This window comes from Amia ocellicauda, chromosome 2 (assembly GCF_036373705.1).
Source record: "Amia ocellicauda isolate fAmiCal2 chromosome 2, fAmiCal2.hap1, whole genome shotgun sequence".
In the NCBI taxonomy this organism is placed as follows: Eukaryota; Metazoa; Chordata; class Actinopteri; order Amiiformes; family Amiidae; genus Amia; species Amia ocellicauda.
In genome coordinates, this window is record NC_089851.1 from 3107687 (window position 1) to 3134813 (window position 27127).

The window sequence follows — 27127 nt, forward strand, 5'->3', positions numbered from 1 at the left end:
CATTAAATCACAGCGACCGAATGAATTGTGTCACCAGTCGTTCGCACATTGATTGGAGACCCTCGGAGGAAATATGATCTCTTGTTCGGTTGTGTTGAACTCATGCTGCACCACCCAGGAACCTGGCCCTGCTCCGCGGGCAGTTTGTGTGTGGCGCGCTTACGGCCCGATATGTCCTAATATGAATGCTGACTACGATAAAAAAACAGAAAGAAAGAAAAGAAATCTGATGAATGGCGACAGTATCAAAACATTTGTTTAGGAATTCCACACGGAAGGGGATGTATATCAATCTATTTTTGATAATGGTGTAATTTAGTGTCGAGGCCTGGCCTCTGGTGGTGACATTGTCCTGGGATGAATAAGAAATGGGGGTGCAGGCTGAGCCGGCGCACTAGGCCCTGCCTGGGTCTATTCAGTCTGGGCCTAATCTGCTTCAGATCGGCTCCACGGCCAAAGCTCCTCTCGGACGGGTACTTTTTTTTTCTTCCCTCTCTGAGAATTTTTTTTTTTTGTTACTATTTCTTAAAGAGCTCAGCTGGCTTCTTGGGACTGAAAAGAATCAAATTATTATTAAAGATTTTGTGGAAAATCCACTCCGAATGGAGCCTGGGGTAATAATGATAGCATTGTGCCTCTTGTGGACCATTCCCAGCGTCCATCGGGATGAAATTGTCAACTCTCTCTTTGTTTTCTTAACCCTTTCAATGGAAACAAAATAATATTTAGCTTCTTTTTATCGATTTTAATCCCCGATTTTTTTTTAACTGCCTTTTTTCCCCTCCCTCCCTCTGGTAGTCTTGTATATTCCCCCTACCTTCCCCAGTCAGCAGGGGAGGAGAGTTGGGTTCGACACAATACCGACCTGCATGCAAACAGAAGGACAGCCAGTGGATTATTAGTCTTTTCATGGCCGATTCTTCCTCTCCTGCCCTGAGAGCCGACACGGGGGACCTCGACAGTGTCTGTCGTGCAATGCGTCCCTTGCTGCAAGACACTGCAGGACAATCACTGTGTACGTGTGTGTCAGTGTGTCTACAGTTTCGATGGAAAGTATTCGCACCCTTCGTCTGAAAATTTTGTTAATAATTTTGTCAGTCATTCAGTTTAAGAAATAGTCTTCATGGTACCAAAATCTTTTCAGATTCTTTTGACAGCTGCTCCATTCGACACAGGCCAGTCAATCTGTTGTCATAGCTTTTGCAGTAACATAGAAGGACGATTTTTCAAATTGTACAGTTGCACAACATTGTCTGATGTCCACTGCCTGAGCACTTTCAATCTGAGAAACCCAGTCAGGAATAATCCCAAACCTGAGATACAAACTAGTGATATGACACAGGATTATATGAACCCTTTGAACAGAGTTTATTAATCAAACCACTTAAGGTTTTAGAAATTGATTTGCAACCCACTTCTGCTTTTGCCCCTTCTTACAAAACCCCTTGTTGATAGAGTAGCAGAATAAACATTTGAAGACCGTGGGCAAGTCAAATACTTGTCAAAATACCACAATGGCATCCGTCTCGGAGCAGTGGCATATAAAACAGTCGAACCCAACTTGAAATTATAAACAGTTTGTAACAAAAATGGCCGTGCAACTTTGTTCTCTTGCATAACTACAAAGAAAAAAGCACGACGTGAATATCTGACTTTTATCAGTACGTTTTTTTCTACTAGGAACAGCTGCTGATTTTTCAGAGCCACGAGTAATGAAATAAATAAAGTAATCCTGCCTGCGTCAGTGTGTACACGCACGCCTGTGCATTTCAATGTGTGCCGGCGTGATCGGGGGATAGGGGAGCCGGCTCAGTCAATCAGCTCCCGAAATAACAGTTTGAGATCAGGTTCTAAATTAAGTCCCCCCGGATGCGCTAACTCAGAGGGCTCTTATCACTCGCCTTCGTTTTCTCTCTCTCTCTCTTTCATCTCTCTGACTGACGGAAGATGGGGATCCCTGGAGGAGGCTCACGTGGCTCACAGCAGCCCACGCCGCGCTCAACCACTCCGCCGCCCCCACCGGCCTGCCGCCCGCACCGGCCGTCCACAGCGGCTCGGGATGAAACGGGACGAGAGGCCTGCCATTACCCGGCCGCTGCAGAGCGCATGAGATTGAGCCCTGTGATGTGTGCACTGCAGCAGTGTCCCAGAGCCCACCTCAGAAACACATGAAACAAAGAGTTACCATTCCTGCCAGATATCTTGTTTCTGTGTGTTGTCTACGGCGGACGCTAGGCGAAAGACAGCGGCGGCCAAATAAAAAACAAGCGTATGCCGTCGTGTAATATTACATTTCCTGTCCTGGTTTCTGTTTGTCCCTGAATTGCTTTTCTCCTTGTCTCCCTGCTGTTCAGGAGAAGCAGCTTCTGTTTGAGCTTTCCCATATAAATAATAAATAAATAAATCATTTTGTAACGCGTTGAAATGTTTCTTGTGTAAACTGTAATTCGCCCCGGGTAAGGGCGTCTGTTAGGAAAGAAATAATTATAATTATACTTATTACTATTAAAAAAAGAAATACAATTACACATATATATATTAGTAGTCACAGCCAACTAAATAATCATCTCAACACTAATTGTAAGTGAACACTGGACATGTTTGTAGATGCCAGGAGCTATTGTGAAAACTGCAAATTGTTTATAAAATTAAATATATATATACCTTCATTCAAAATCTTAGATCAATTCTAGTACAAATCCACTGTGCACGGGAGCGCGATCTCTCCAGATGCACTTGATACTATTCCAGATTTTCAGTGGCAATGATTTAACAACGCAATATATCAGTAAGTTTCGCAATGGAAAAAAAGTTGCTTCTAAATTTTGTATCTACCACATGTTTTTGCATAGACTAGTTAGTCAATTAAAAGTATTCAGCTAATGGATTAATATTGTGCCAATAGGTCTTTGTTCTCAGAAATCACACACGTCATAGTTTTTTTGCTACAGCAAGACCAAGCAAGAAGTAACAAATATGACCAGTGAATTATAGTCATCAGTGAATTGAGGCACAGCCGTTTTAGAGAAAGGGAAAAATTGAATCATGTTTTTAAATTACTTTTGTCTCAAAGGAAACATATTTGATACATTGCATTGTTTTCAGTGCATCAATATTTCTTTAAAACGATCATGTTGTTCAGACTCGGAATTGGCTGGGCCCGTGTCTGCCAGACGCACTGTGAAGGTTGCTCTTGCAAGTTCGTACTGGTTCAGCAAAATTACAATCCTTTGAACCCTTTTAAGTCTTTGAACTCTGTGATCAGGACTGCTTTTCCCTTATTTGCTTTTAAAGGCTCATCAAAGCAACAACAGATTGGTTTAAGCCACAAAACCTAACCCAATAAAAGGCTGTATTTTCAATCAATTTGCATAAGATAACGTAAACATCTCCATCATTTTACACTACGGGTCTGAAGCTTTCAAAAACACAGAGACGATAAGTGTGCCTTTAATGTTTCTCTAATGCATTAGACTCATTTGACTTGTTTGAGGTCCAGACTTCCATTGTTTTATTTAACACTTCACCACAAGCGTGTCGTTCTCATTTCATGACATGCAAGCCTTTCAATTCCAATATTGCCCTCGTGCAGTCCATATTCTTTGAAGGTTTCATGTTCAGTGCGCAGACAACTCTTATGTAGCCGACCGAAACAAAGAAAGGGCCGTACTCAGAAGTAATAGCTCTCAACTTGTACCCTGGAGGGGCTGCAGCTCAGCACAGGACAGACTGGTGAATGTGACGAGACACCGTTGTGAAAGCACCTCGAGTAATAAGTAATAATAAACCTCAGTGCTCTTGCCTATTCTAAAGTGGCTCAAACCCTGTGCAGTTGGGGTCGGGGCAGCAGAAGCATGCTGGTTCATATGTGGACACTATTGGAGACGTTGTAATGGCTCCGTTTCCATCGTATTAGATGATCATCCAACACATCGTATACTTGAATGGGCGTCAGCAGATTGTGATACGATTTCAGACTGAACTCCACAGGTTAGTCTGGTGTCTGTTTAATTCGCCCGTGTATTTGGGGTGTTCGTGGGGACTTGATTCAAATCTTCAAAATCATGAAAGGCATCGACCACATCAAACCAGAGGAGCTTTTCCAGATCAGCAGGGACACACGCACCCGGGACACAAATGGAAATTGGGCTTCAAGGCATTCAAGACAGAAAACAGGAGACACTTCTTCACACAGAGAGGCGTCACAATCTGAACAAACTCCCCAGCGATGTGGCTGAAGAGACAATTTGGGAACATTCAGAAATAGACTGGATAGGATCCTTGATCACTTAGTTATTAATGGACACCAAACGAGCACGATGGGGCGAATGGCCTCCTCTCGATTGGACACTTTCTTATGTTCTTATGTTCTAACAACAAAATTGACAGCATCACAGCAGATTCACTGTATAACTTGAGTTTGGTTGTGGTACCTTTACATGTTCAGCCCTCTTTCGCTCAGATCAGGTATGGATTTTACCATCTCGATTCGTCCCCCCATCACATCGGTCTCTATGATTATCATCTTCACTTCACAAAAGAAAAATGTTTACTAAAAAATGAAAAAGAGAAATACAGAGCCTCAAAGACGACAGCAGAGAAGAGGCAAAAGCACGGGAGACGAGACTGAGGGCATGGTTTACTAAATCATTTAAAGTCAAATTCATCTCGGGGATTCTGTGGCAAAAGAATAAAAGGAGAAAAAACATCTCTTGTGCCAGATATGCAGTTTCTATCAAGTGAAAAACAACACGTTTTTGCAGATATAGCAATGAGAAACCATATACACTGTATGTAATACCGACGAGTCTGCATTTTGAGGATGAGGCAACAGGTTCCATCCTTTAGTATCTTGTAACATGTGTACAGGCTTCTTCCTGCCCAAAATAAATTCACTAATTAGTGCTCTAGCTTTGTAAATACCTAGAGACTACAACACATTACTGAAAACAGTGTCTGGTCGCAATTCCATATCAGTGAAAAGTCTGGGATTTTAAACTGTCGGCTCACAATTCCCCGTGGCCAGCCTCCTGCACGGCACGGAGAAAACTAACACAGAACTCTCTGCTGAATATGTTCCTGCAGACGTACTGAAGAACGCTCATTATTAGTTTAAAGCCACCTGTTTCAGTTTCAGAGGGAAAGAAAGAAACAGGAAAACTCATCCACGCTATGATGCAACTCCCTAGGACACTAAAAACTTTGCATGACAATTCGTTTATTCCCCACTCTCTGTCTGGTACACATTCCTATGTTATATATGTTCAGAATTCATTTCCGAAGGCTGAATAGTTGACGTTTACCAGCTTTCGATTATTGCCTTCATTGAAGCTGGTCTGGTTTCTACCGCAACAAGAGGTGATAGATGAAAAGCAGAAGCAGAACAACAACTGTTTAACTGAACAGCCAGAGTTGCCCGTATGTAAATGCAATTGCACAAGACAGCAAAATCAAGCAAAGTTTTCAGCATGAATAGTGGAGAGGTTTTATTATGCAATGAAAAGCAAAATGTGTGCAGCCCATCAAGAAACATACCCAGGCACCAGTGTGTGCCACAGAAACCCTTTCATCTGGGAGTGTGCCTTAGACTGGATAATATTCCCCTTTATTAGGAGGATTTTTACATTAGCCACTAATGCCGCTAGACTCCTGCAGTACGGAGTGTTGTTGCAGAGGATTTGGCAGCGCCGGGGATGCGTGCTGTCTGTCAGTGGCACCAGGCAGACACTTCTCCTCTGAAAACAAACACAGAGAGGGCGTCTGCCGCGGGTTTCCTCTCGTCTTTTGTTCGGCCGCGGAGATGCAGATTAGCGCGGTCTTATATGACAGAGCATCTGTCACATTAACGAACGCCGCGTTGACATAATTGTCACAAATCTTTCCTTAAGAGGCGTTAGTGTTGCAGTCATTCAGCACCGAGCCTGAGCCAGGCCGAGGCGGCCGTCTGTCAGTGAGAGTACAACGGAAAAGCCCTGCCTCGGGTTTCACTGACAGACAGCCGCCTCGGCCTGGCTCAGGCTCGCAGGAGGAGGGCCGGGTTGGGCTTTCACACGTGTCATCGGTTCAGCATGGCTTCCTCTCAACGTGTGCATGTAACAACAGTGACTCGATCAGGAGACGTGAAGACAGCTGCGTTTAATTAATTGACCAATTGACAGGATCCGCTCTGTATTGTAAAGGAGAGAGAGCTGCAGAGAGGTGATGATTCACCTGCTTGGGTTACTTACGGTCGAGGTGTTCCTGCCAGCCTGGCACTTTTCAAAATGTTTATGTCTCTGCACACTTCTGGGGATTGGGACCTTGGCCATGCCCTGGACTATTATTATTATTATTATTATTATTATTATTATTATTATTATTATTATTATTTCTCACTAAATTGTTTAGCTGCTGACACAGAAAGCTGGCTCCACTTATTTGTTCTTGTCCATAGCACAGGCTGTGCAACATGTGAGCTGAGGCTGCTCTCTTTAGTTCATCATCTCTCCTGAATACCCTGTTTGGATGGACGTCTCTGTGACTCATCCCGTCCTCCAAACACATCCAGGACGACCCCGCTGTGTCAGCCGGGAGCCGTTATATATTCAGCAACATGATATTAATCAGAAAAAAGCAAGCAAACCCTGTCTTGCCTTTTAAAATGCTCTTTTAACAGGATCATCTGCATGTCTCCTACCGCACGGCACGTATCAGTGGTGTTGTGCCGCTGGGAGATGTGGGTCTTTAAAGCTTTCCAGTCTTATATAAGGACTGCTGTGCTGTTCGCTCACTCGTTTACAGTGAGAAACCTTGAAAGCAGGAATTGCTAATTGAGTTGGAGTTGGAGCTGACAGTAATGAAAATATTATACATATAATCTTCGTCATCATCATCTGTTTTTCTTCTTCTTGTCAGTCAGCTGCTGGATGAAGACCCCCCTGCAAGGTATTAATGGTAGCAAAGATTGTGCCTTATATTGTAATGTATAATTATCTGCTACACACTCTCACAAATGACCACAGATACCAAAGTAAAAGATCACTATCCCGTCTCGTTTGGTGTAGCATGTAAAAGCATTAATAAGGAGAGCAATGCATAATGTTTTTTGTTTTTTTAATTTGTTATTATAAAGTTAACATCTATGAGCCTAGAACAGACAGCTGAACACGCATCGTGTGATGTGTGTCGTCAGTGGAAAACAGACATTGAGGTAACTGTTACAGTGGTAAAGTAACAACACTGTCTCGACAAGTTATTTCTTTCTGCAAATATATACTCTCACTTACTAATATATACATTTCTGGTAAAATAAATAATCATAAAAAACATCAGACTTTAGAAATAAAAAAAAAAAGCCACAAACTAGTTTGTACAAAACTTTGGATTTTAAGACTTTATAATACATGCACGATGTTTTTCAAAGGAAGAAACAAACAAACAAACAAAAAGGTATTATAAAATAGACTACAGACATAAATGTAGTACAGTAGCTTTTAAATTAAAAGTGTTGCTCACTGTTGTGATACCGTCCATGAATTATAATAACCAAACATTTTAAGGTGATATTGAGTCGTTGTTTTGGTAAAAAGAAAGATGGGTCTGATCTGTGTGAGGGCTGGTTTTCAAAGCTTGGTCTCAGAGCTGTTGGTTTTGTCGCCGTGTCCAGGGGGTGTGTTCGTGGTTGGGCGGACGGTGTTTGCAGGTGTGGTGTGGGCGCACTGGGGAGGCTGCAGGTTGCGGTACTTGCAGGAAGTTAAGAGACAGGCCTGACATCATGCAGGTTTTGGAGAAGAGACGTCATGATAACCTAGGTGCAGTGTGCCGGTGTCAAGTTACCACCGTGTTTTTGATGTATGTTGTGGGTGCTGCTCCACGGCAATATGAAAACTGCACAGGAGGAAAACAGTCGTATGGTTCTCCTGAAAATATATTGTCGTCTATTCATCCATTCTTTTAAAATGTCAAATAGAGGGCTAACATGTAATGGAGCTAAAAGAAAAATCCTTCACTAAATCTTAGTTTTCATCTTTGAAAATGTCATTCAATTTCGTTGTTTGTTAGCTGTGTTCTGTTTTTGGGGCGTGGTAAATACGGCACGGACAGAACCTGGACCTAAAGCTTTGAAAACCATACCTGTGAGGTCCATAAACCTGTTCTACAAACAAGCAGGACGTGCTTTCACGAGAAGCTTCGAGGTATTTCACTCGGCCTCAAATTGTCAGTCGTATTTAAAAGCGGTCGAATTCAAGTTCTCAATTGAAAATGCTTCTTTGCTAAAGCATTACCATGGAAATGTCAAACAGGCAACACTTTTAAATTATGTCTATATGGTTAACATATACATGTTATATATGAAAACAGAATTAGTATAAAACTTCACATCTTTTTTTTTGTTCAAAACTATTTCTACACAGTTTCTTTCATAGAAAGAAAATATAGTGTTTATAATGTATAGCTATGGTTGGATAGCAGCATTCAAAGAGGGAGAAAAATGAATTTATGTCAGACATGTTGCTTTGTGGGAAACTCCGCTTTATCCCTGTTTTTGTGGCATGTCTGGTCAGGTACTGACTGATTGTATCTGAGCTGTAGGAATGGGCTGGATACACCGTTTAGTCAAACTGAGCTGAGAAAGCTTAGTATTCAAACCAAATGACCATTTTGGGCTGAATCCACATGTGATCTGCAACATGAATTAGCAGGGAGATTTCTCAGTATATTATTGATGGTAAAAAAGCATTCAATGGTATTAAATGAAATGGTCACCACTGGGAATACATCATTACCGAATCTGCTTTTTTTTTAAAGTATTCTTTCCACGTGTCTCACACTATTTTCATACAGATGCTATAGAGCAAATTTATTTTTGGAGGAAAACACTTTGATATCAGATGAAGTCATTCACCTGCAGGACTAATTGTTCATGTGCAGGGCTGTAATTGGTCTCTTATTCTAGTTAACCAAGCAGGAATAGTAATTGGTGAGTTTGTCTGTGTTACAGTCATTCGTACACAAGATGTTGTGTGTTAGGTAGCAGTAATTCTCATCACAATCAGTGTGTATTAGTTATTTGTGTGCTTAGATTCATATAAAGGTTGTGGACAAGCTTCTCAAATCTTACAATGGCACACACTCATGATAACCTACAATCTTTGTAATTGGGTGAGAAAAACAATATTATGAATTTGACTTTTCTACAAAATGTGAATAACTTAATTCACAAGAAAGAACTGGCTCCTGCGATCAACAGTTGGTTTAGGTCTTACATGACCTTACCAGTGTAGTTGTTATTTGTTCCTAAACAAATGTGGATAATACAGTTATGGGGCCAGTAGGAAGAGAAAAAATGTATCACGTTTTAGAAAAAAAAAAAAGTGAAATTGGCAAATACATGTTTTAAGACGTTTACATTCACACAGGTGCAAGTGCATTCTTACCCAAAGGTTAGTAACTGGTTAACACTATATTTAACTTAAAAAAAGATCCATTCATAACTTAAATCACTCAACCATAAAACTTAGTAACACTTATGGAAAGAAAATGCAAAACAAAACAAAAAACTGCAATGAGGAACATATATAAATGTGTGTTTGTTTTTCCTCTCATTTTTTAACTTATTGTGAGTAAGATACAGACTGAAAAAAACACTGATTCCTTAAGGTACCAGCAGATGAATATGTTTAATGTAGAATATATGGAAAATAGATCTCTGGGCTTTTGTCAGCCGATGACCAATCCCATTTCGCTGTGAAAGGAATCGGCATCACGATGAGCAATAATGGCTGGCCTCAAAGCACTTTGAGATCTAGAAGCACAGACTGACAAGGACTGTGTCGGACATCAGTGAGACATACCACGAGGGAGGACGCTTCTAAAGAAGACATCTAAAGATTTATGAGTTGGGGGTCAAGTGTTGCTACCCTTTTGCTTGAAACAATGCCTCCGAATGCTCCCTAAGGCAGTGCGCTACTGGAATGCACAGCAGAGTGCGTCACAAAAACATCTCAGCTGTGACAATTGGTGGAGATCTCGGGGGCAAGAAACGTCTACCCTGCTGTCCCATTCACGGTCTCTCCGAAATCTCCACAAAGACATTCCCTTGGTTCCTGCAATAAAGTGAGCAACCATAATACCCTCTCGGGGACTGAAGTCTGCTCAGTTCTCCTCGTAAATGTGAAAGCGTGGCTTTCAGGTCACAGCCACAGAGGACCAGCGTCGCCACCTGTGGCCGAAGGTGGATTCCCGTAGCCTCTGCGGAAAGTAAGAGCCGTAATCTATGTTGGTTAAGTCGATTCCTGGGATGGGCCTTATGAAGAAGTCAACTATTCGATGGATTGCTGTGCCAATGAGCCACTGAAGGAACTTGACTCCCGACTGCTCCTGAGCAAACCGTGCCCAGACAGCATCGTCGTGCTCCCCACTCTCTGACTCGTCGCTTCTTGTTTTTAATTTGTTTATTATCCTTTTTTTGTTTAAAGTTACTATTTTTTCTCTTTCTGAGGGGTGAAAGTGTAGCCAGAAAACGACACAGCAGCGCCTGCTCTCGGAGGCTCTACTTGCAGGTGTGGACGTCGTAGACGCGCACGCACTCCTGGCAGCTGACATAGCAGCACCAGTGGAAGATGCAGTGGCACTTCTCCTTGCGCTTCTCAGTCCTCGTGTTGTGGCCACGGCCGCAGCACAGCAGGTCGCAGCCATCGATGCCGTGGGACGTCACGTTGCAGACGCGGTCCCGGGTCCCGAACGAGCCCGTCTCCTGGTTGGGCTCGCAGAAGTTGGGCGAGCTCTCGTAGTAGACCAGATCCCGCTCCGTTGGAGGCTTGAAGAAGGTGAACTTGGGCCGGAGCGTCTCCACCCAGCCCCGGGACTCACGGTGCTTCTCCACCACCATCTCCGAGGCGCTGTCGTACTTGTCCTTCAGGTAGTCCCCGATCACACGGAAGTCGGGCTGAGACCACCAGCAGGTCTTCACCTCGCAGCTGCCCGAGAGCCCGTGGCACTTGCACTTGAGGTGCAGGTGGTCGTTAATGGACTGAAAGGAAAAGAAGAAGAAGCAGCCAACATGAGCCTCATGATAACCAATTGCCGAGCGTTTGTTCTGTGTTTGTTTTTGCATTGAGCTTTTTGTTACGCACTGAGTGATATTGATTTTAGACAGTTTGCCATTGATTTGAAACCCGTCCATCTGATGCAAAAGCACAATCAATTACTGTACTTTGTTCATCGTTGGCAAGTGGTTGGATGATATTTTCATTAAAAACCATGTTCTTTGTGAACCAATTACCCTACATCCTACTTTCTCAAACCACTGATTAAAATACAGAAGAAATAATATTTGACAATATTGCCAGGTGTTGATTCAAATTTCCTCTCACAAGGCCAATTAAAACAGCTGGAAGTGCTAAACCATCCCAGTATGCACCATCCCTAAAACACAATCAAAATAATCAAAAGTAATCTGTTTATGAAGCTCTACTTTGGAAACTATGACATATAAGTAAGAGATATTAATAGTTTTAAATTGGTATTTCATTTTTATTTCACTATATAAATTGAAGTCAAGTTCTCTATTCTTTTTTTTTTAAAGAGCCTCTAGGTCAAATAAACCTTATTTTTCCAAGCTCTGGTGCCAAATATGTTGGTTAAAACCTTCGAGTCCACACCCACTCTTTGGGAGAGATAAGTCATGTGTTTTTTGCAACCTGTTGTATACAGCAGAATACTTGATTTCAACATTTGACTAACACTTTCAGAATTGCATGAGGCAAGTATGCAAGGGAAAAGTCATAATAAGGGTAGTTAATTTCTAGTTATTGTTCTCTTTTACTGGTGGCAAGGAATTGGTTGTTGCTTTCCTTGCAGGTAGACGAGAAACGAGAGACAGGGCGTGATAGTGAGGGTGTGAGGAGAGGGTGAGGCCTGGTTGTCACTCACCGTGCGCCCGGCCTCGTTGTTGTGGCGGTTCATGGCGGAGCGGGCGTCAGGTCGGTTCTCCCGAGCGTCCGCGAACTCCCGTGACACCATGCTCCCGAACTCGGCGTCCTCGCTGCAGCCACCCCACTTCCAGCCCTCCCCGGGGGCGCCCTTGTGCCGGGTGTCGCAGCCGCAGATGGTGGCCGAGCCTTCTGCGCAGGAGCGCGTCACCGCGAATGCCACGCCGGCTGAGGCGATGGCGTGGACGAAAGCAGACTCCCGGGTGGCTGGAGTCAAAAACAAAGAAGAGAAAACCCTCAACTTAGCTCTCACAATAGGAGAAAAAGGAAATGTCGCATTATATTTGACATCACGTGTAAGTCACTGATTGAGACAAGTCCCAGTCACATGACCAGAGGAATTAATAACACAATTAAAGATGTTTGTTTTGGGAGTAGTTGGGTACCTTTCCGGGTCAGTGTTACTCGGATACATTCTGCATTGAGGCAAATTCCTGTTAATTAAATCTTCAATGATATCATCACGGGAATGCACTGCACAAGTACCAGCTTACTGACGCAAACTGTCAGTGCAAAGCATTGTTTTCTATTATATTTATTGTTGTAAATGGGTTTGGGAGCGAGGGCAGGCATGGGCGTCCAGGGCAGAGATGACAGGTACAATGCAAGTGTTGTTGTTGGTTTGCAAAAGAGCAGCTTAACACATAAAATGGCATTTTGCTAAATAAGTAAAACTCAATGGCTTGCTGACATTACTGGCTGATGAGTCAGTGAATATTTGAAACATCCGCATCATGAGCTATAAAACATTATTGACAGACCTATAATTAAGAGGTTAAATTAAGCTTTTGAAAGGCTGGGCAACTGTGTGTTAGACTTGTCTGGGAAAATGCTAATAATGAATTACTGGATGTAACATTTGAACATATAGGTGAAGGGTTTTTGAAAGGAACATATAATATTAATAATTTGCCATTCAGTTTCGCAGAATTATGAATGAATTTCACACAAAGGGGATAAGTGCTGGAGTGTGAGAACATTGTTAATGCGCAGTTAAATCACTATTCATATGAAGTTAAGAAGAGGTTGAATGTAACCTTTGTTAACCTTTGTAATTAACTAATTTGCTGTCCATTAACAAAAGAAGACCTGGCACTAGATTGCACCTCTTTCACAGTGAATGTTGAATTTTATCACTGCACAGATTTACTGAAAAGGTTTGAAGTACACTGATGATTTGGCTCTGAAGTTATGTGGCAACACCCAGTTATCATTTCAAATATAAAGATTTGCATTGTTCCAACAGAGAACTCCCCCATTAACTGGCCATTGAACTACTCTCTTCCACAGGAAATGTGTGAGCTGTTACAGTTAAAGTAGATCACTGTGGCTACTTGATTAGAAACACAAATATTGCAAAATGCCCCCAAAGCCTTGTCTCAAAATGTTTTCAGCCTGAGTTTTATACAGGCGTATTAAGAAGTGGGTTGCAATGTAATTTAGAGCACCCAATTAAAATCACATTCTAGGATATCATGGTCCTATTTTCTACATGTCAAAAAATATAAAATAAATTATTCAGTTACATGAATAGGGCCAAAACTAAAACTACTTTGCTCCCCTGATTTCTTACAGTAATTAATGAATGATACGGTTTACGCTTGCCCCCTATCCACCTCCAAAGTTGTTTAATTGTTCACCCAGGTTGGGGCATTTTTCTCCTGCACCTCGGGTTGCGGCGGACAGTGAAACCAACACGACCGTGACCGGAGCGGAGTGAATCGCGTATTTAATTTTCAATTCGCACCCGACCCTCTAAGTCAGGAAGCCAATAAAGTGAGTCAATCCCCGTCAGACAATGGCGATGACACAAACAAAACAAAAAAAGTAGGAAGAGAAAGAAGCAGGAGAAAAGGAGGAAAGAAAAGAAAAGCGGATTAGCGTCGGGGAAGAAAAGTGTCCAGACGGAAAGGGGGCAGAGCTCGGGCCTACCTGAGAAAGGAATGCGCCGCGCTGCCTAAGTGGACTGATCGCTTTTGACAGTCCGCCCTGCTCTCCGCTCTGCCCAGTCGGTATGGCAAATCGTCCATATTACCTGCTGGGGGCATGAATCCCCCTTTGTGCTGCCACTGTCACGCCGCATTAGCCCCACAATGGCCGCACATATTTTATATGAAATTCGCCCTCGCCAGTGATTAGTGGGGACCAAGTTAAGTCATAGCAACAGAGAACTATGCATTGGCCGGGCCCTGGTTGTCGGCAGACTGGGAAATCCCTATTCAAACGGTTTAATAAAACAATCTAAAGGGCGTGTGAATCGTGAAAAGCACTTTCTCTTCAGCTTAATCTCATGGTTGCGGAGATATTGTGCTCCAAGCAGCGCCCAGCAGGGTGTGGGCGAAGGTCTCCCATCAACTGCATTTACTGGACCCCTCCTTTCTTCCTGACAGTGAGTTAATGATATACCGGTGTGCTAGCCTCCCCCCCAGCATGGAGAAACATGCATTTCATGAAAAGGACGGACCTCCTATCACATCCTAAATGGTAACAGTTTCTCATCCGAAGGTCAGAGGTCATAACCTGCGTTCCCTGACCTTTTTCGAGGCTGGTTAAGTTGAGCTTTGCCATTCAGAAACACGTTAAGTACCTTTTTTTTTCCTATAATTGGCTGTTATTTCAACTGATTGTTTATTTATGGTGAGAATTGTGGTCATTGTAAAGACATTCATAGAAATGCAGCAGCATTTTTACACACACACACACACACACACACACACACACACACACACACATATACAGTATATGTTTTCTTTCTCTATTGTGTTATTGTTTTCAGTAAGGACACCATGCAACTTGCCAGGGATATGTTCTTTGGAAATAAATTATCCTTTTGTTAACCTAGCAGTGTGCTTACTTTATTAATTGCCATTTTGACTCAGCCCAATTAGTAATGATCTAGAGTAGCATTACCTGAAATATATAACACAGTGTTCTCGTGAATTACTGCTGCTCACAGTCTGTGACACCAACCCTATATCTCTTTAAAGTACACACTCACTTAATTAATTAACACTCCTAATTAATCTCCTGTATTCATTTTAATGACAGTGAGTGTCATTTTCTCTCTGTTTTTGCCTCATATACAGAGAGCTTCAGATATGTCAAATTATTGTATGGTAAAAAGTAATGCTGACTATTGCTGAGCAGGTTCTTGTTGTCTTCCCAGTAAAGAGACCTTCACAGAGCTGGACACCACCGGACTGAACCAATCAGGCATCACACTTTTCTTTTCTGCTTTTCAATATCCGCCGAGTTTGAAACACGTCTTCTTGACATGCAGAGAACAGGTAAACGCAAACACACGCCAACACAGAGAGACCAACGACATGACAGGGATCGAGTTTCAGAGATGACACCCAACGCAGACAAAGGGTTGTTGTTAAACCGAATAAGTATCTAAAACATATCATTCATAACACCCAAAAACAGAAACTAAGACTAATTAAACTTTTCCCTTGACGTCACTGCACGGTTACAGCTGTTGCTCATATCCTCCAGTCAACCCGAGAGGCAGATGTTACAGTTTCAGGTTGTAATTTACAGACGGGGCTGAGTCAACGCGATTAAGCCGGAGAGCGACTTTTTCTAATGAAAGATAAAAGCGGTGGTTGGCTTTTAAGTGCTCTAAGTGAGGCCGATCTAAAAGCTCAACCTCGAAGTCGTAAAACACGTGGGACTCTCAGCACGGTCTCTCTTGAGCGCGGCGGCTGCAGGAGGCTCCACTGCACACCTGCACACCCCCCACCCCTGTTGCCGGGCAGATTCCTGGTGCGAATGTTTTGACACTTTTGTTAATGTATATTAATGAATCCTGATGCACACAAACCCTTCAGGCACTGGGTCGGCGAGGGTCCGGCTGCTGGGGAATGCAAAGGAACATAAACGAATACCTGAGTGAGACATTTCAGGACTCTTAAAAAGAGAGGAGAGTAATTCCAATGCCATGATTATAGATATATATATATATAGTATAATTTTTTTACAGTTAGAAAGCTTATGTTGCCGATTAATCGTGGTGCATCATATCTCTGGGTGAAAAAAGTGACTCGGTTTTTAATTTTGTAATGACGGTTCAGTTTACATATACCTTTGAAATAACTTTGTCGGAGAAAATAAAATGAATCCTTAGATTAAAAACACTACTACCACCCTATACTAATTCAATCGAATATTAGATTTTTTATTGTGTCGAGCATAAGGCCCCTCCAGAAGTGTGGGTGTTGCTGTGGGTGTGTGTGTGTGTGTTCAATAAAGTATCTGAACTTTACAGCCAAAAAACTAAAAATAAAAGCACGTTATTTCTTAAGAATGGATGAAACTCAAAGCATCATCACAACGTATCACAATAAAACCTATCAAGCGACCAATCTGCTTCGCAACAAAAACAATCACTCTCCCCTGCTAGAGAGGGAGAGTGATCTCTCAGCTGGGCCACCGGTGTCCTACGGCTCCCAATGGCTCTGTAAACAATGAGCGAGGGCCTGTCTTTTGGGATTTCTTTTTCACGGAGGGTGCAGATTAATCCAGACTCATCCCCTGCTACTCCACTTAAGCCATCCATTCAGCGGACGCCTGGAAAATAAACTCCCGTGCGAATCACCTCGACTTCTAGTTCTGTTAGGGGTCAGCTGATCCTGATACCTGTGCATCCCTATCTAACCCCCAAAAAAGTGATATTGCTGTCGCATCCCTGTGCGTTCACGACACAGTTCCCGGAGGATGTCTGCCCAGGAGAAAGGCCGGCAGGTTTGAGGCCCCTTTTGTGCGTCACAAAGACCCATGCAAAGAGAAACACACACCCAGTAGCCTGGCAGACAAACAGACACATCGCCACAAAGCAGAACCACAGACACATACAAGCATCAATCAAATTAAATTAAATGAAAACGGCGACTACTTAGTGCCATCAAAAGGTTGTGTGCGGAGCTCATCCACGGTCACAAAGAGCCTAATCCCGCTTCTCTGACCTTTCACATTATTAGGAGCCACGGTGACCTTAATCCAATCAAATTGATTAACTAAAGCCGAGACCCTGAAAGCTGACCTCCACTCCCCCCCCGTCCCACTCAAGCCCCTGCTATTTAGGATCGGCAGGAACAGTGGGAGAGATGTGGGGTATTTACACCACAATGAGGCGGCTCTGTGAACCAATATCATTACAGGCCTACTTGAGTTCAAGCCTGCTCCATCAATGTAACAATCGCTCAAGAGTTCATTAAAGGCAATTGCCCCCACCCCCCCCCATCCCTAGTAAACGTTAGTCTTTTCTCAGACCAGTTGACAGGTTTAGAGTCAGCCCCCCCCGTCTGCTCACATATTGGGGTAACTGTAGCAAAGCACTAACTAGGTACTTCAGGGACCTAATGGTATTTATAGCAGCTGTGTATTGTTGTGCCCCGGCTCCATTTAAACTGTTAGAAAAGCCTCCATTCAGGGTGTGATGGCGGATAACACGGCGGTGAACTGCCCTCTCCCTGCATGTCAATGTCTGCCACTCTTTCAAGGGGTGTCCGTGTCAGGGCCCTAGAAGCAGGTGCCTAATTGTTCCTGTACCACCGCCTCGCCAGTTCGCAATGCAGCAAAGAGCCGGCCCATAAAGTGTGGGCCGTTAGTCGGGTTGTTTTTATTGCCACTACAGAAAACGGCGAACCGCGTGTCGACGCGTCGGCAGGACCATGTAAAAAAAATGGTCACATGATTCAAAAGAATGAACAACCTGCCAGTCAGGTAATGTGTAACAAAAGATCGATACATATTTTCAGAGACTTTAAGTGTGTTGTGCTCCTGTTTGTGTTTCAGGATGAGAAAAGTACATTATATATTGTAATTTCACATTTGTTAAAACACTAACGATGGTTCTGGCCCAATCAGAACTTTGACCCCAATCTTAATGGAGTTTTCTTTTTGTGTTTTTGTTTCTTGAGAGAGCATTCAATCTTCTGCCCGAATAAAGCACACACACCATCAAGTACTGTATCATTTTGTATTGTATTGCATTTATTTGTATTTGCAATTAGCAAGTGGGTCACAGTTTTGATTTGGTCTGACCATATATGTCTAGTAACAGTAACGCAACAACAATGGGCTACAATTACAGAGTTGTGCGACTGGTCTATGTGTTATTTATAGAAGGCAGGTCTGGGGTAGTTACACAAATCCCCTCCTGCTTCACTGTCATGTGGTCAGGGTGGAAACCACAAGCAGCATGCCCGTCTTTAGCAGCTCTTCACTGCCTGACCACACTGGTGACACATCGCAGCCCAGACTGCAGTTAAATACCGTACGGTGTGAAGACAGGCACGGACAGGGCTGACATGTTTACACGCCACGCTTTCAGAGGAAGATTACTCCTGACATTGAGATCTGTTTGCCCTGCTCTTCAGTGCAGAAATGTACAGACTCTTTGGGGTGGATTTGCTTCAATGAATTTTGTTTTAAGTGCACAAAAAGCAGCGTATGTAGTGCGTTCACCTGATACTCCACATTATAACCTCAGTGTATACATTAAGTGCATATATTTACAGCTCCTGAGCATCATACAATTGTTTTACAAATCTATGCTAAACATCCCATTAGCAGTGTTCAATTACTCTGCAATTACTGTGTTATGTGTGTGTTATAAATCTACAAAACAGGACATTCTGGGTCACCAAAGGATTCTCTCTCTAATGCTATTATCTCTTCTTTTGCAGACTCTCTCACTGCTACTACTAGAGAGAGAGAGAGAGAGAGAGACCTGCCTGATTGTAGAGGCCTGCCTTAACAAAGAGACAGTACCTCTTTGACAAAACAACTTGTTGTCTCCAAAACAGAAACACATTTTATAATAAGCATATAAATATATTACTGCCAACAATATGGTCTGTTTTTGGCAGCTAAGTGGTTAACAGCACGTACAGGTTTTTTGTTTTTAATTGGAATGATTGTTTCTTTAGTTTTGCAAAGAAACGCACTGAGGTGGAAATTTAAAAAGGGATTGTGTTTACATTGCGTGGTTCACCACACTGCAGCTTGGCACTGGGACACTGGTATAATTAGTATTTTTGGTGTGGCTGTGTGTGCTCGTGCACACGTGTGTGTGTGTGTGTGTGTGTGTGTGTGTGTGTGTGTCTGATTGTGATTGTGTGCATGTTGTTTCAAAGTGTTCAGCTTCACTCCAACACCTACAAAGAAAGGCGCTGATTACCAGATCTGAAAACTTCGCCCTTTGCCTAATTGTAATCCAGTGTTTATTTAATGCAGATTTTTCCTCCTTTTTAATTGTATCCTGGGAATTCACCACTGCAGACGTCTTTCAGGGAATTCCCTTCCAACAAGTCCATATGTACACAAAATACCCCTTCACTGCAATCAGAAACGAGCGTGTCTGTGTGACACACTTCTCGACGTGTTTTCACTGGTATTTAACAATGTCCCGAAGCAAAGAAAAGGATTCAGATAACATAATAACCTTGTTAATTCTTGTTTTAAGAACGCCATGCTTTTGATTTAAATGATCAAACAATGAGCATGTGCATCATTGACTATTAAAGGTTAAAGGAATATGCAAAGGTAATGTTTTAGATTAATAAAAAAAGAAGAATGACTTTAAGCTTGACTGCTATTTTTTCTGTCACTGGTTGCCTGGTCTGATCCCAGTTTCTTTCTCTCTAAAATGATTTCTAGACTGTAATTTGCTGCACTTGCAATCTAAACTATGTGAAATATCTATAGATATATGAAAAGACTCCTCAAAGCTTTGTGTTGGGTGTTGAGAGAAGATGTTGTATAATATTATGAAAAGATGAAGCCAGGTGTCTGCACTGGCATTTAGAAAGTCACTCGTCAGTGAGGAGACAGTGAAGCAGTGTTTCAGCCCTACATGAGAGCATGTACATGAGAGTTCATGTGTGTGTCTGCAGCATACCCATCGAGTCCTGTTCATCGCGTGTCACTGGAGTCAATAATGCCACCATGCCACCACGCTGGCACTCGGCGTAGCAGGTATGACAGCAGGTAGCCAGCTGTTAATTTTCCATCTGCCATCCATCATCCCAGCTCCAGATCTCCAAAGCTTCTCCAAGATTAAACTCAATTCCCCGTGCAAGGTGGTATCGCTCCAGGCGCGGGTGATTGGATTACTAACACTTACTGACAGCTCGCACCACGCCCATTTTCAAAGAAGAAAGGAAGAAGAAAGACGGTCAGCGGATTGAAATGAAAGGGTCTGCCAAGCGAGCAAACGTATACCAAGCCCTTACGATACACGGGTATTAGCTGGAATCGCACATCTTACAGATAATGAGCAGGAGGTATTTCAGAAACCGAAGCCAGAGGTTTTCGTCTAGTCACAGAGCTTTAAGTTACGCTGCTTGAACTGAACCAACACGGAGGGAAATTCCCTCCAGAAGTTCAGCGTGAAGATCTCCCTCGAGTCTCTCCCTCGCTTCACGTGCGCAGGTCAACAAACTGCATCGACTCAGTGTCAAGATTCAGGGATGAGCGCAACGATGAGGTAAACCTGCCATTACAGACAAGATGATGAACACTCTGTCTTTGTATTTCGACAGTCCTGTGTGTTCAGGCACAGATCACCCACAACACCGAGCGATCCCTGCTTAAGGACTCCTGGCACCAGCGCAGACTGGCAAGTGATTTTGTAAAACTTTCTCAAGCCCAAACAAACAAAAACTTGGCAGACTTTCTGAAGAGATTTAGTCAGTTAGCACACACTTTACACTGTACTGTGTGTCTGCTCTCTCTCTCTCTCTCTCTCTCTCTCTCTCTCTCTCTCTCTCTCCCTTTCTCTCAATCTCTCAGTATATCTCATGCATACCCACAAGCAGTAATGGTGTAGCGTGATCCAAAATGGATAGCCTAGAGACACAAAACACACATGGCTCTGTCAAGGGGAACTGTAGAGCGACCCTTGTGTTTAGAGAAACACTGGACACACATGGCCTGTCGTCACCCTCATCTGCAGAATAATGCTTTCATCTTTAATGAGTTTTGTGTCGTTGTTGTTATGTTGTTTTTTTAGGCCCATCTCACCACACCAGGGCTATAAAACAAAGCAGAGGGAGAGAAGAGCTCTCTGTGTCCCCCCGCCGATGGACCATACGGTGAGATCCAGGCACAGATGCAAGCAGCGTCGTGCCGCAGCCGGACACGAATGGCAGTGGTGTGAGTCCGGGTTGAAATTGCGTGCGACTGGAGTGCACATCAATCTTCGCAACCCAGACTGTCATCCTCGCTGTATTTTGTAGCTCTTGGGCACGACTGTTCAGACAGGATGGGGTTAGCGAAAGAATCCCAGACCTGTTTTTTTCTTTTTTTCATTTTCTTTTTCTTTTTTTTTGTACCAGACTACAACAAAGGTTGGGAATCATAAAACAACCCACTGTGGAACATTTCAGCACCAGTTCCAAGGCTTTGTGTTGGTTTTCATCCCGTGCATTTTACAGCAGGAATGTTTCTTTAGATAACCGCCATGAAGGAACATCTGAATGATATTTCAGCATCTTCTGTGCTGCGGAGAATGTGAATGTTAACGTGTGTAAATTGACCTAAATCTGTGTGGTCTACAGGTGGACAGAGTAGTTAAAGATACAAGAACATACTCACAAACTGAGTTGGACAGAGTGGTAAAGTGGTAAAAATAGGATTCATTTTTATTCCCTGTGATATCAAAGTCAGGAAACTTGTGACTCGGTCTGGTTGAGTTTACAAGGTCTTGCATTGCACAGATTGCTGAAGACCTTGTGATAATCAAGTCAAAGATTTTGGGATACGTTTTTCATTCATGTTTATCTATTCAACAGCTATATCCACTTAGAGCATACATTCGAGTCTTGTTTTCACAAGGGTTAAAATGTGACATCATTACCAACATGCCTCGCATAGCTGTCAATGAGAGGCAGGAAGTGATTACAGTTCCTCTCTGGGAAATGAAATTGGCTGAAAACCACATGAAGACGGCGAGAGACCAGCACCTGTGTTGTGAGACGCAAAGGTAAACACGGCCATCGCTAACACTGCCAGTCAGAGCACTACACACGCAGCAGAGAGCAGGTGTTGCACGAGGAATCTGTCTGCTACTGTACTGTAACTCTGAATCACACAAATACATACATAAATATATACATTAAAACAGCCAGCTCTTGCACAATTTACACAACTTTTTGATTGAATAAGATCCCCTCATTATTTAATCAAGTGACCAATTACCCTTTCTTGCTTGAAGCCCTGATTTGGAATCAATAAGTGCTAAACTAGAAAAGCTAAGAAACTAAATCAAACTTGCTACTGGATCACCCGGATAACTCGGAGTATAGACAGGTGGGACGTGTGTGGACCTCTCTATGGTATGGCTGCTCTGTGTGAATTATAACTGCAACAAACATACCAGAACATGAGAGCCAAGAAGGGCAGGACTGCTTGGCGGGAGAGGGATACCTAGTCAAGTCTATACCCCAGCGAGTTTGTCATCACAGAGACGGTTCCTCACTGACCTTTGTCGAGCACCGGCCCAAAGATGGCCAGGTTGTCGTTGATCGTGGTGCAGTTCCACCGCCGGCCCCGGAACTGGTGCTGGCACTCCTGGATGCCGATCTTGACGCCCTCCGCCACGCTGGGCATGATCTCCACGTAATTCCTGCAGAAGCGCAGCTGCTTGGGCACCAGGCCGGGGATGCTGCCGCACAGGATGGGCTGAGTCCCCAGCGACGAGTACTGATGCCCCACGGCGAGGGACCTGCAACACACACCGGCGGAAGAGCTGGGGTTAGAGAGAGGTGCCATCAGGACAGAGCCGGACACATTGTGCGTTACTTTTCACAGGTTGGTTTTCTCAACTCTGTGGCCGATGGTTCGGCATTTGTGTATTTACTGATCAGGGCTTCCTGGAAGGGAAGGCTGAATGTTCTGTTGCTGAAAACATGTCTTTTGGGCGTTGATATAAGACAGTGAGTGTGACTCCACCAGCCAAGCACTACGCACTGCCAACACGCACTGCCAGCTGCAGAAATGATCGGGTAATTTAAGAATTAAACCTCCAAGATAGTAATTACATCAAAACGGTAAATAGACGCCACCACATGAAGTACGTCTAAATTCATCACACATACACCCTTCCCAACAATGTAACGCTCCTGTATCGAGTGTCGCCAAGACATTGTACTCTATAAATATCGACTGTAGTAACTCAGGGATTTGCCGCAGCCTAAATGTGGTGGCACAGTTAAAAGGCTGCAAAACCACAGGGATGCAGAATGAATGCAAGGTATGTTACTACACAATGCCGAGAAAAAACATTGTAAAAGCGTGTAATTACCGCGTGTGCATCTCTGTCAGGGCGAGGAGCTCACAAACGTCAGCATCAAGAGCAAACAGATCGCAGAGAATGGAAATGGAAAGCTGAGACCAATCGGTTTTTTTTAACAAGTGGTATTGATAAACTGTACAGTGACACCACTGAGGCCCTCAACAACACGTTGCTTTGTGTCAGAAGCGGTGAGGAGGACATTCCTCGAAGTCTGTGAAAGTCTTGAAACCATCAAAGAAATTGTTCCTCTCTTGCTCACCGTAGACTGACAACTCCCAGCAGACTTCACTCAGAATAACCAGTTTCAGTAAACATCACAAGAATCGGGAATGAGCATTAAGGATCTTCTATTTAGACTGTATATCTATTTTTCTGTCTATCTGTCTGTCTATCTATCTATCTTATCTATAATAAATATATGATTACAGATCTATTAAGATTAAATAAAAAAGGATATGGTATTTTTTAAGATGTGAGGCTTTTGTTTTACTTTGAAATTGTACCGTGTCACCTTTCTCAGAATCTCAGCTTGTGACTCCTGAGCCCTTGGCTAATATGCACTGAATGATAGACACATGCTCATTCACACAAAATAGAAAAGCCCTGGGGGTTGTCTGAAAAGGAAGCAAAGAGCCACACCACTTTCTGACAAAAGATTAAGCAAGCTGTAAATCTGAGTTTATTGTTATCATTGCCTCCTCGGCTGCAAGATGCACTTCTTAAGACAGAGAGGGAATTAAGTATTTCTGGAGGCTGTTGACACCAGCCTCTTGCATAACTCAGAGTATTGTTTTGTTTCTGGCTCGGCCACTTTGGGGCTGTTGTTATTGAGCTAGAAATGATAGTAAAATGTGAACATATGCTCTTTGTATTTGTCTAGCAGTGTTTAGAAAGCCAATCAGAATGGAAACTGAAATACCTGGACTCAGGTGTATTCACAAAACCTAATACAATTTACAGTACGCAAGATTTGCAGGTAAATAATAATACTAATGATTTAATAAACAGATTGCGTTATGATGTGAGTAACTTCCTTGTAATCATCATCCAAATTCATCACTAAAGGTCCCAAAACTCCATGGAATTATTTTTGCTTTAAATGTACTCCTTTGCAGGGGTTGTGATATAAAACAGTCCCAAAAGCGCGTCAACAAGGCCTAGCGTTTGTACATTAAACTTATGGGAATACAAATAAATCAGTCAAGAAAGTAATATTACAGGAAAATAAAGTGTGTAAATAGTGGAATATCAGTGATTATGCCTTTCCTTGGGCCCAAACCTTATACCTTAGGGATGAGAGCCCACCCTGGTGCTCGAGAGCCAAAGAGACTTAATTCAATTACAGTGCTTAATTAGTTGACATTTGCTTTGGTTTCAGGATAGTCAGAGTCACCCTAACTGTCAGACTACAAATCTGCAATATATATTTATAAGATGATAATTTATGTGGGATTTAATGAAGGCTTGAACCTAATCAATGGCGACACTTTTAGCAAAGCCACCGCCGAAACACCTGACATGAACACCAGGTACAGACATATATGGTTTCATTCTACAGGTGAAGCACACATTGTATACATTGTTTACACTGGATACAGACAATTCATCAAGCCTCATAGCCTTTAAAACCTTGTTATTCAGTGGATTCAGTTGGTAGTAATTTATCAAACTACACACATTGATCAATTACATCTTCTCGGACAGTGTTGAGCACCGATTCATCCTAGAGAAAAAGCAAACCCTACAGTTCCAGTTTCCATAGACATGAGTGGAGAGGCAGTCAGAAGTTTACCCACCCCCGTTCAGTCAGCCGCAATCACTCGTTTTCTCCATATGATTTGCTGAACAGCACTGATGTGACTAATCTCTACTATAACCGTATATATACAGCTCTGGAAAAAAATAAAAGAACACTCCAAGTTCAGAAATCAATGTTAAGTGGTCTCTTAATTTTTTCCAGAGCTGTATATACATATACATGGACATATATAGGACTGAAAAAATAAATCATCATGTGAATCATATCAGGAGAAATAGTAAAGAGCTTTACCCAATTCCAAAATGAGTCTAAGCTGTGCTTTGGGTGATAGCCTGTCCAAACATGGTGCACCTCAGTGGTAAGTGCTTATATATTGATCAAAAGCTTCTGTGAGAACTTTGATGCCACTATCCCTTTAAGTCACGTGTCACCAGCCTTGTACTGCTAAACTCTGTCGATTTCCTTCAGGACCTCTGTCTGCCCAGTGCACTCCTTGCTTAACGAAACCCAATATCTATGTTGTGATGAAAGAGAAGTATTTCTTTGCCTTTCTTTCAAGTGAAGTGCACAAAGACCCTGAAACAAAGAGGGCGCTCTCTGGATAAGAACCAATAGCTACATTATCAGTATCACAGGGCTTAGGCTGTGGCGTTTCACATCAATGTTACTCTAGATACAGGGTTTTGTGGGGCGTCGGGGTTTTGGAGAGGGGTATCAAGGTGTCATTTCGATTCAAAGGAGAAAAGAACTGCCTGCAATGGTGAGAGTTCTTACATGTCCTTCTCAGGGAAGAAGAATCCCATTGGCTTTGATCAAAATCCCCAGAAGAATGTGTTACGGGCTTCAAATTCCCAAAGGGGACTGATTCAAAACAATCCAAATATGATTTTATCAATATTTCTCTCAAACAGGTAACAATAAATGGATTATGTAAGAGACTGACACTGTACCATACAGTAAGTACACTAAGTACTATAATATTTTGTCCTGAGGGTAATCTGTAACTAAGTATGATACACACGCAATGAATGTCAGTATGTTATATAATTATTATCTGTTTGAGATTAGTATCAATAGAAAATATATGACAAATATGTACATCCTTTCATAACAGGTACACTGTGTGGATGAGTAGAATCATATTTTCTGCGCAGTTTGTTTATTCGGATTAGCCACAGAGGAAGACAGAAAATGTTATTTGTGATCAAAGTGTTCAGATCAATGAAGTCACTAACTGAGAGGCTGGGCCATGATGTCATCACTGTGGGATGAGGATTATCATTCCATATTCAGTTTTTATTGTCAAGGTCAGTTGATATAAATATCATGACTGCTTTATCTCACTACTCTCAAGAGAGAGATGTTTTCCGGTCGTTGGTCTTGGAACTTTCCTTCTAATAATAACCGGTGTATTCAGATCAATGAATTCAAGTAAAGGATGGAGACTCTCCCAGTACTGCTCAGCCCTGGCTTGAACAGATTGATTTAAAAAGCCACTGCAAGTGTCTCTGAATAAAGAGATGATTACACTACTAATGTTTACAAAGGTGGACTTTATTTTACATAGTCCTCTATTTTACATAGTATAACAAAAAGTATATATTTTATATATTCAAGTTGTATGGCTTTATCTCCAACAGACATCTGAGCTCCTGTGTTCTGGATCTTCCTGCCATGGATTTCCAAAACAGAGGAGACAATGTAGGAAAGATAAATTAATTCAACGCAATCTGCAGTGGACTTCATTCATAATGATGCCAGAAAACAGAGGAAATTACAGGATATGACTGCAAATCACTTGGGCTCTCTGCACAAATTATGCTGAAAATTTTCATGGGAAAGTAAATAAATGAGAAGCCATAAACACAACAGGCTGTGCGTGTAAATAAACAGACAAGCCCTGCACCTAGGGAGAGCCCGGCAGGGACCGGCCGGAGAGCAGTCGGAAAAAGGTACTGAGAGGAACTGTCCCGTGGATGGCTCAGTTTAAAGTGGCATCCTCTTTATTCATATCATTTATTATATATCAATGTACATACTTTAGATTACATCTTATCTGTTAGAAAAGTCCAAAGTAAAGTATTTTCCAGGGCA

The 27127-nt window shown here is 42.6% G+C and overlaps 1 protein-coding gene across 1 annotated transcript in view; it reads right to left on the reverse strand.

Moving 5' to 3' along the window:
• Nucleotides 1-7080: 7080 nt before the first annotated feature.
• wnt3a (wingless-type MMTV integration site family, member 3A) overlaps nt 7081-27127 on the reverse strand; it is a 36593-nt gene continuing 16546 nt past the window's right edge. Inside the window, exons 2-4 of the mRNA XM_066716259.1 lie at nt 22463-22704; nt 11914-12179; nt 7081-11011 (exon numbers count right to left, since the gene is read on the reverse strand). Coding sequence (XP_066572356.1) covers nt 10532-11011; nt 11914-12179; nt 22463-22704 — 988 coding nt within the window. The 3' untranslated portion in view covers nt 7081-10531. The remainder of the gene's footprint in view (nt 11012-11913; nt 12180-22462; nt 22705-27127) is intronic.